General features: G+C 28.5%; 1 protein-coding gene across 1 annotated transcript; it reads right to left on the bottom strand.

The window, feature by feature from the left end:
• Nucleotides 1–1,897: 1,897 nt before the first annotated feature.
• LOC111891792 (uncharacterized) lies at nucleotides 1,898–3,338 on the bottom strand. Its single transcript, XM_023887849.1, has 2 exons — nucleotides 2,950–3,338; nucleotides 1,898–1,967 (listed from the first exon to the last, which is right to left on the bottom strand). The coding sequence occupies exons 1-2, from the start codon at nucleotides 3,336–3,338 to the stop codon at nucleotides 1,898–1,900; spliced, it is 459 nt and encodes a 152-aa protein (XP_023743617.1).
• Between the last annotated feature and the right edge of the window lie 8,038 nt (nucleotides 3,339–11,376).

The following is an 11,376-nucleotide window of genomic DNA, read 5'->3' as shown; positions in this document are numbered from 1 at the left end:
AAAGATTCATAGAAATTCAAAATTCATAACAAAGTCAAATTTAGGTATTTACATTTACAATTTATGTAAATAGAATAGTGAAAAGCACAAATCCACATCATCTTTTTTACTTTTGCTCCCTGCATCAAAAGATACTCCTAAACATTGACACCCATCCAATATGTTTTTCACCTTTTGTATCGGTATGGACGGTACCAAGCTGCAACGCTGCACCAAAATAAGACTTTTAATAAGAAACTACTAATCAAAACATAACCATAACTATCTGAATTAATAATGAACTGTAAGCACATCTCCAGAATAGCAACAAAGTAGATAACTGATCAAACTGGTTCAAATCTTGATAAAACATCAACCAACAAACTCAATAATGGGTAGTAAACAACTCAATAACTGGTTCAACTTTGCCAGAAAATACTTCTATCAGATCAAAACTATATTGATTCCAAGTATACACCTGCTATCATATTTCATAAACAATGCATACCAATATGACTTGAAATATGCATATGAAAATGGCGGTGCTGGCCGATTAGAGTTGAGTCATGGGGTTGGCTAATAAACAATATCTCATGCGGTGATCGATAGACAATTCCAAAAAAGCAAGATAAATTGAAAACCCTAAAATTCTACACAATACCTGGTGTGATATCTGAAAATGGTGGGGCTGGCCGATTGTCCTATTAGGTGGAGGGACTACGCTCCAACGATGGTCTGATTAGGGATGTGAGTTGTTGGAGGAGACGGTGACAAGAAGGAGTTGGAGGGTAATAGTCTTCGGAGAGGGGTTGGAAGAAATAGGAGTCGTGAGAAATAGAAAGATACGAGGGGGCGCAGGGGTAAAAACAAAATACGCGTCGATGAGGGAGCCGAATGACTTCTCTGTAAGCGACAATGTCGGAGAAGGCGGTGTCTGGAGGGGATGACCGGAGTGGATGGTGGACCGTGGAGGGTTGTAATTGGAGTTTTCAGTGGGAAGCGCCATTTGTGAAGAAGAAAGAGCAAAGGGAAGGAGATAAAGTATTTGGGCAAAAATGGAACCCACATTGTTGATAAAGTATTTGGGCAAAAATGGAACCTACATTGTTTTTATTTTTTCAGATATGTCTTTAGATCTGAAAGTTTAAGAGGCAACTTATAAATTCAGAGGCATAAAATAATATGCAACCAAAAAGTCTTTATCTGAAAAATTAAGAGCTTACCAAACAAGGCAGAAGGCACCTTAAAAGACAAATCAGTTTCATCTAGTTTGACCAGCGGCACCTTCAATTTCTAACCAATTAACATAATCTTCATGGCCGAACTCTTGTAACGAGATTCCAACATGATTGATAAGTTATTTTCTCAAGTAACTTAAATTAATATACTATTTACATATAATTCAGTAAGTGTGAGCATAAAGTCAAATCAATGACATGAAGATTTCTAAGATGATTATAAGTAGGCGTGGACAACAGCGGCCACAAGAACCTTATTTTGAAACCTGTCGTTTGTAATTGTGATATAGGGACAATATTGACATTTTAACTTTTTTATTTTTTTTATTTTTTTATAATTATTGTGATTTTAAATTATTTAAAATTGTTATAAAATATTAAAATTAAACATTTGGGTAAATTTGATACGTTGAAAAGTTATAAAGATTAAATATGATATTTCAATATTAAGCCAGACAAATACGATATTTTGATATTTAAAAAGGAAACATACAAAAAAGTTCATAGAAAAGTTGGTCGCATTCTTTGTTGCGTCTAAAATCGTTGTGAAGAGGTTGTATATATATACTACAACCTATGACCAACAAGACAATGATAATAAAACACATATGGTAAAAGAAATTATACTTCATATCGTCCTTAATTACAAATTGTAACTGAAAATTAAACATCAATTTTCATTATACATCATTAAGCTCCTCCACTTGGGTGATGATTTCTGTCGATTCATCAATTATTTTTCCAACATTGCTATCACAATAGTCAATTTGTTTATGTATATCGTTTTTTTCTATATTAATAAAATTAAACGTAAAATTGATTAAGTGTTGCTTTTATGATCAAATAATTTAAAATTTACTTATTTGATCATTTTTTTAAAAGTTTTGATCGTAATAATTCTTTAAAATATCAACAATTATTTACAAACTAAAATAATATAATAAACTCGATTCAGGTTTTTATTTAAAACATGTAAACATTTTTATCTATTAAAATGAAATCTTAAAATATTTTTCAAAAGTCTATTTTTTATTTTGATTTGGATTTTTTATTTAACATCATATTTAAATTAACTAATTAAATATTTTATATTGATAAATCAAAAAGTTTTTCATCTATATAATAACTTTTCTTTTATTTAATAACATATGACAACTCAAAGTTTTGTAATTAATATAATAATATCTTATCTTAAAAATAAATAAATTAAAAAATAAAATATATTAGTTTGAAAGTTGAACGTAAAAGGAAAAAAAGATTATTGTATAATATAGTATATATAGATCTAGAATTCCATCGTTTTCACTTATATTTTCAAACTAGATTATTACCTGCGTAAAACGCGGGGAACGTATAAAGAAAATACATATAAATGTATAAAAGTTGACATAATAATAATAATAATAATAATAATAATAATAATAATAAGATAAAGTAGTATAAATAGACTTAACGTTAACATTGAAATGTCTAAAAAATACAATAAAATTCTTGAATATTTATAATTGTTGAAGGACCTCTTTGTATATAATATTTTTTATTTTATTAGTTGGACGACCTTCATCGTCATATATGAGTACCTTTTATCCTTTTTTAATTGTGATGTGAGGAAAACGACATATAACTAACCATAAGTGAAGACAGGTCTACACAAGTATAATCCAACATTTGATAATGATTGTCATTGAGTTTTGTAAATGGTCATAGAAAACAAACAACTAAGGGGAATTGCCTCCATTGAAAACAAAATGGGACTCTTTTATCTGGTGACTCTGTCTCACATAAAGAATCTGAATTCAAATACGTTTTCCTTTCATCTTTCATCAATCCAAACATGTAGTCATTAATATCATCGACTTTTTCATTTGTAGGGACCAAAATAGTTTTATCTTGAAAATATGATGGATTATCAAGATGGTTTTCAAAGGATGGATAAATGATGGATACAATTGAATGAAAATGGTCACCCGTAAAGCGAACAACAACGTCTTCTGGAAATTCAACCTCGGTTTCACTATCATTAAGGTCACCAATATTACATTCATCAATTTTAAGAATCCATTCAACAAATGTTGTTGTCACATCCAAATCATTAGTTGGACAACCAACATGAAGCTTCATGTTTATGGTTAAACATAAAACTGTACATTCATGCCATAATCTAGATGAATGCAATGATGTTTGCACAATATCCGAACGATTGCATATTTGTAGTACCAGAAGAATTTGTCTAAAGTCACCTTCAAATACAATGAAAACACACTATTGATAATTCCAAAGCATGAAAACATTTTTGTTATTTGTTAATGTCTTGTGTTGTATTGATGTTTATGTTATATGATCGTACCCCCTTTATTTGACTCCAAAAACTAAGACTAAGTTTAGTTGTGTAAAGATTCAAGGTCTCAAACTTGATGCTTTTTAAGTTTAACATCTATTCAACCATATTAGTATTTTAATTTTCGAAATGTACTTATTTTGTCATCTTATGTATAACTTATATTAATAGTTAATTTCGCCAACTTCAAGTAATGGCTATGTTAATTTTCAAGTTAAAAATTTTGGTTATTTGACCTCCAAAAGTAAAAGACAATATTGGACTTGTATTTTGGAAGTAATCAATATTAGTTTATTTAATGTTTATTAATTCTTATTGCTTCGTTACCTTTGTTAAAGTCACTAAACATTCAATTTGAGCTTTTTACTTACCATTGATTCTTTAGTACCTTAGTTACGGTTCACTGTCTTTGGTAATTTTCTTCTCTTAGGAGCATTTGCTTCTTTTTTGTTTTTTTATTTATTAAATTCCTTGCAGAAGCTGAGTAATATATTTGTTGCAAAACTTTTTAAGGGATCTCTATGATGGTTGCATATTTGCATATTTATTTTATTGTTCAGTTCATGTAGAATCAACAGTGAAAATAAGTGATATTATTCCATCACTTATGCCTTCTGTATGTTTATGTTTGTGTATGTGTGTGGTTATGAGTGTATGTCTATGTCATCAGTTTTTAGTCTCCAAATTTCCCATTTTAGATTATACATATAAATGCTGCATCGATTTTCATGAATTAAAGTAAAAAACATGCTCCTGTTAAGTCTTAAAAAAGCTTTTCTATCTTATAAATGAAATACATGCTTTATCCATCAACCACTTATTACCAACCTACAATATTATTTAGTATTAAATGCTGCAACAATTAGGCATGTATAAAAGAAAAAAAAAACCAACGTCAACACTAATTTGTGACAAAAAATAAAAAGGTAATTTATTCTGCCTAAACTATTATTTGGCACTAACTTGATTCATTTTTAGTACATGGACCAATATGCAACTCATTCAATTTTAGCACAAACAAAAATCCAAAACTACACAGAACCAAAATCCAAAACTGTTATAGGAACCAAAACTGTTACAGAGATCAAAATTATACAAAATTATCCAGGGTTCAAAACTGTTGGGACGAAAACTATTACATGGACAAAAATGTAGGTAAAAAAATAACATTTTAATTTAATCCGTATATCATAACCTAATAACTTTTTTTACAAGATAAAAAGTTAATAACAAAACCGTACAAAGAGAAAAATATATTTTATTACTATTTTTTTGACTAAAAAATAAAAATTAACACAAAGAGAGATCAAAATTAATATTATTTCTACAAGATATTTTTCACTGGTCTCTAATCTATACACTATATGAAAGAAATTTACCTTTCTAAAAGAAGAAATCTAATAAAATAGTATTAGATTTTTAAATCATCCAAATAACAATGCTATACATAAAAGATCTTATTTTCATTTTGACCCGAGTCTTATCAACAAACATGCTGACGTGGCATCATAAAGACATCAACTCGTCTGTTTAAATCAATTGAATTGCTTTAATAGATTGAAAGTCCAACTTTAAATTTCAGATTTAGCTTAAGTCACTGATCTTCTGTTCTATCATCCTTTTCCGTAACAATTCACCATGGATATTATACCCATGACTACAGTGGACCATCCCTGCACTAAAATAACTTAGGGTTTAGAAGAACTAAAATATAAGTTTTCTGGAATATGTTTCTAATATGAATTTTTTTTATTGAAATAATTAAATATGGATAATTTAAGATATTAACACTCATCAACAGAAAGAAGACCACTTTAATTCCGTCAATTGTAAGAAAACGATGGTCGGATACATTAAATAATAGTACAGGTTTTGCTTACACATAACTCCAAGTATAATAATGCACATTAAGTTGTACCTCTCTATTGTCTCTAAGGACCATGTTATCTTCAATTTCAGTATTCAAATCAAGCATGTCCATCATTCTTCTAAACCATCTTTTTATAGGTTTCTCAAGAATTCAACTTTTTCAAATCTGAATCAAGATAATTTTTATACCTATAAACAGAGCATTTTGTAGTTAGTAATGATCAAAACTGTCATCTTGCAAGACAAGAAATAAGTCCATCCTTTCCCAAAGTTACACAACAAAACACATATAATATTACATATAAACGACAAAAACATAGGGGTATTTGAAAAGATATCCATCGTAAGGTATGTTCATATGTAGAACTGAAACACAACAAATAACAATAATAATAGACAAATAAATAAATAGCCTACATGTATGCCATTACTCTTCAATAAATTGCTTTTACATGAACAGGAATGAAGACTGAAGTATAATAATATTTCAATGGAATGAAAAATGGATGTATAGTAATATTTCAATGGTATAAAGTTATCATAGTGTAGAAACGGGGATGCATGTGCTGCAAAAAATTATATAATACTGCTCATATGAAACATTTATGAGCGTTCAAACCTTCAAAGAAAGATTTCAAATTCGTTAAAGCAAAAGGTTTCTGCATGTTCCAAACTTCAAAGTGGTGAACCAAGTAAACCAATTTAAATTACACACCATGAACCTGGAATCAATTATCTCAGCATTGAAGATGTCAATTTCATTGAATTAGAATAGGATACACATGAGATTACAACCACCTTTTCTTTACCGTTACTTCCTAAACAGTTGACACTTAAATTAATTCAAATAGGCTAAGAAATGCTTGTAAACTCTTTGATTTTTTTTCAAGAGTAGTGACAAAACACTACATTTTTTCCAACTTGTGCAAGGATTCGTTGTCTAGATAATTTCCAACCAGAATAACAATAAAGTTAAAAGTTGAGGAAAGGAGCAAGATATGTAGCTTTCAATGGAATTTATTACTCATACAACAACTTTAGCTTTTTGATAATCAATTTTCTGTCATTAATGCACTTAAAACTTTTCTCAAGACCTCTGAGGCATTTCATCGAATGGGTGGTGAGTGAAAGCAGCAAATTTCCACTCACGCCTAAATCGACGGTTTCTGTGAGGCCAAAGGGGATAATCGATTCATGAAATAAAAATGTGGTAAATTAAATTGAAGAACTTACCCAGACGGATTTTAGGTGGATTCCGAGTTCCAGTTAGATAGATGGTTTTGCATTACCCTATAATCATCCATACAATAAAAATAGATTTTGAAAATGAGTAAGCATTCTTGGGATTTAATTTTCAGCAAGAAAATCAACTCAAAGAGGAGATAATTCTAACCTTGTATCCAAATCAATCAGAGCGCTCTAAAGCCATAATCACATAGAAGATTTTTCGATGGCAAGAGTTCGTTTGTTTCTCGATCAAATTGTTGAGAGGGAAGAAGATTTATGTAAGCACGTGAGTGTTAACAGGGAAAGATATGGTCGCTTACCTTCTTGTAGATTGTATCGGCAACATACGGTGGGTGGTGGTAACAAACGGCTCCAAAATACTCAAGAGGGACAGGAGATAGACATAGGAGAGGTGTTTAGACGACAACTGATGATGTGTATAGGAGTCTAGGGTTTTCAAAGTGAGATCGTAAGTTACAATCAGACGTGCGTGTATATTGAATGCCAAGTAGCTGTATTTGACTTAGTCTATGATGATGTCATAAAAAAAATCCAATGGTGGAAAATATATAGTTGAAATGCAATCAATGGCTTTGATTTCTTTAGTTTAAAATTAAAGGTTCTGTTTTAATAATATTTAAGATAGTTTTCCTAAGCTTTTCCCTTATTTTTGGTCCAACTTTTCCTTAGTTTTAGAGTATTTTAGCTCAACTCCAAAGCTTCATAGATCCTGGAGCAATAGAAGTTTTCGGGTCGATGTTCTGTCGTCGACATTCCGACTTTTCGCTAGAAACTTTGGAGGTTAAGATACACTTGTTATGATTTAAGTGTAACTTATGTTTAAGTTTATTATCATTATTATGAACCTTTAGACAAGATTTATCAGTGATTCTATGTCATAATACTGATTAATCTATTTACGTGAGTGACGTCGATGCTTGATCCAGTGATGTATAAAAAGTGGGATTTACAAACAATACATACTTCTTATACCAAACGGACCCTATCTCCGATATGAACCTACTTGGTTGTTCCATATTTGATTGATCTCGATGTATTGGGACTAATAAAAGATCTACCTTACATTCCAGATTCCCATAAGATTAATAAGTTACAACATTATAGGTTAATACTTGTTAGGCATGTTGTCCGCCAGTTGGATCGCCGAGATAGCTGTTAATCGTTAGAGTAACTGTTTAGGTGAGTTACCTCATTATACAATTTATTATGATATATATATATATATATATATATATATATATATATATATATATATATATATATATATATATATGATAGGATATAGGAGCTAGTAGAGTAAAGTCGAATGTATAGTCTGTATGTGATTAACGTTATTTTGATGTAGTTAATAGGTAGAGCCGAAATATAATATCTGAAAGATGTTATATGCCCAAGAGTCATTATATAATGATATTGCTAATAATATATGATCATATAGGCTCACATTATATAGCAAATTACCGTGAATTGATGAATTATTAGTATAATTTGATTATTAATAAATATATCAACACTTGTATTTAATTGGAAAATTATTGTTTCATTGAAATAACATTTTACTTATTAAGAATTTATTATTTGTGGAAATAATATTTATTGGAGAAATAACAACTTATAAAAGATATCATAAAGTATGATTATTTATAAGTTATATTTATATCTTAATAAACTAGTTCAATATATATAAAATAAGCTACTTATAATTTATATAAAAGATATTTTATGAAAAATAAGATATTTATATATGAGTAGTTATATGAACTTATTTATATATATATATATATATATATATATATATATATATATATATATATATATATATATATATATATATATATAGCCATGAGACAACTTTTGTCTCATGGGAGACATGCTTTTTCAAAAACTGATGAGGAGACCAAGCATGACTCTCTTTTGAATTGTTTAATCAATTCATGTCATGCTTGGAACGAAGTTGTCCATACTTTTGCTTTATGATCTCCTTTCAATTTTTGGCCATTATATAAGGAAGGGCATGGAAGACATTTGAGGGAATTCATGGAAGTCTCTTCTTCCTCTTCTTAGAGCCAAAACCAATAGCGCATACTCTCTTAGAGGGCTACCAAATTTTTGATATTTAGACTCTCCCTTCTCCTCCCTTCTCTTGCATTTTGATGTCAAAGAATGTCCCTTTGTTGCTTACCTTTGGACATATATTTGGTATATATTTCAAAGGTTTATGAACAGCAAATTACAAGTGAATAGTAGCATGTTTTGATGATTCTACTCTTGCTTGGTGGATACTTCTAGAGAACTCTTGATTTAGAGTTTCAAGCCACACTTCATCAACTTCGAACCTTCCATGAGCATCAAAGTCTTCAAAGGCTATTATGCTTTCCATTTTATGGTTGTTTTAATCTTTCTAACTATTGCAAAGTATTCATCAGGGGGTAAAATAGTTTTAGTTTTATTGAACATTTTTAAGCTCCCGTTGTCATTTTTACCGGTTATGAAACCGGATTTTATGAATAAAAAAACTCAATAATTGGTATCGGAGCCATTTTTGCAAGATTAGTTAGATTAATTGTTTAGCCGATGAAATCTTTCTTTTTTGAAAACATGGATAGTTTTCTCCTTGCAAGAAAAATTCATACATATTTTCTATGACAACTTTAGAATGTTTATAATTTTTATTTTTGACCAAAAGTTTACATGCATCTATTTGGTCATAAAAGTTGTCTTAGAAAAACAAATAGTTGTTTTATTTATTTTTGAGGATATAAATATATATATATATATATATATATATATATATATATATATATATATATATATATATATATATGATGTGCATAAACTCGCCATGAACCTTTGTGTTGTTGTATGTGTTGATTTATTTAAAATGGTTGTAATTATTTATTTATTCATATGGTAAGTAATAATTAAATAGATAGTTTTCTTCTATTAGTTTCTGTAAATAATAGATTAGTTTTAGAAATAGTTTATTTTTCTAAAAATGTAACAAGAACGAAGATGGTGGTCATTTTGAAGATTAAAAGTTTATAAAGTTGATTTTATTAAAGTTTCTGAAACTTTATAAAATTATTTTTCTAAACTTGGTACAAGGTGTTAAAGCAAGTGGGAGTACATGAAGACTTTATAAGATAAAGATCCCTTGTGTCCCTTTAGGAATGGACTTGATAATTTTGTGATGACTCACAAAAGTATTACTAGCTAATAGCTTGATTTATGCACATATGTTATAATTGTTATGCATGCTTGTGTTGTTTTCTGTTTATGTTATTATTATTATTATGTTATGGTTGATAAATTAGTTTGTCAAATACAAAATAATATTTGAACATAAATAAATATCACAAGGAGTTTGGTTCTAATTAAATATACCTTTTAACATATGATGCTAAAAATAGTTTAACAATAAAACAAACTTTATTGTTAAAACTAGTAACTGGTAAAATTTTCGGATTAAAATTGTATAAGTTTAAAATTTAGATTTATAAACTTATCAAACTTCAAACCTTATTTATAAAAGGAAGTTTTATTGAAAGATTTTCAAATGTTCTAAAGTGCTCAAACAATATAACTTAATACTAGTTATATATTTAAAACTTTGATTGCGTCAATTATATAAAACCGGGTTTTATATATAGAACATTTTTAAAATGTGATTTTTTTCATAACATAAGATATTTTAAAAGGTATACCATGGTTTGTTGAATGCATGCAATAACCATGATATAACATGTTTTTTTAAACTAGAATTGAAACAAACATCAAGTACCCCTTACAAACCTCAAATATATGCAATTCTTTTTAAAGAACACTCGTACGTCTCTTGTTTACACTGGTGGCATAAATGATAGCTAACCGATTGGTATTATCTTTATATATATATATATATATATATATATATATATATATATATTTATTGGAATATTGCTTAACATGTTATATTATCAGATATATATATATATATATATATATATATATATATATATATATATATATATATATATATATATATATATATATCTGATAATATACCATGTTAAGCAATATTCCAATAAATATAGTGATATTTTGTTGGAATAGTGCAAGGCTAAAAGAGCCACCTTGTGTGATCTAAAAGGCCCATGTTTTATGGAATAAACACCTTTAAGCCCATGAAATACAATAAGGCCCATATAGATGGATCTTGGACACCGGTAGAGGAACTGCTCCTCTTATCTAGAAAGAAAGTCTGAAAGAAACTAGTACTTCAGGTATCTACTTGATAGAACTCATACTTTTCATGCAACACTCAAGTACTTGGTACTTAAATGTTAATGTAATATTTGTAACTTGATTGCAAATATTTACAAAAGAGTAACTAGCTGAGCACAAGCAAGTTGGAACTATAATCTCGAAGTTTAGTTTATTATTTATGGTTAGAATATAAATTGCTTGTAATATAAAACAATGTTTGTTTTGGAACAATGTTTGTTTTAAATTTAGCATGTTTGAATATTTATGTCTCAGTTATTTATTTAAATGTTTGATTATTTAGTAGATCGTTTTTCATAACGATAATACTCATATTGTGAAATGATTGACTTTTATTTCTGAGACTAGATCTCTTAATAGAATTACAAAGTAAATATTAACATTTTATAAATAAATTAAGTTCTATATGCAAGCACTTTTGACTTAAACTTGTTTTAAAGC

Source organism: Lactuca sativa, chromosome 8, assembly GCF_002870075.4.
Source record: "Lactuca sativa cultivar Salinas chromosome 8, Lsat_Salinas_v11, whole genome shotgun sequence".
NCBI lineage: Eukaryota > Viridiplantae > Streptophyta > Magnoliopsida > Asterales > Asteraceae > Lactuca > Lactuca sativa.
This window is presented reverse-complemented; position numbering and strand designations above follow the sequence as displayed.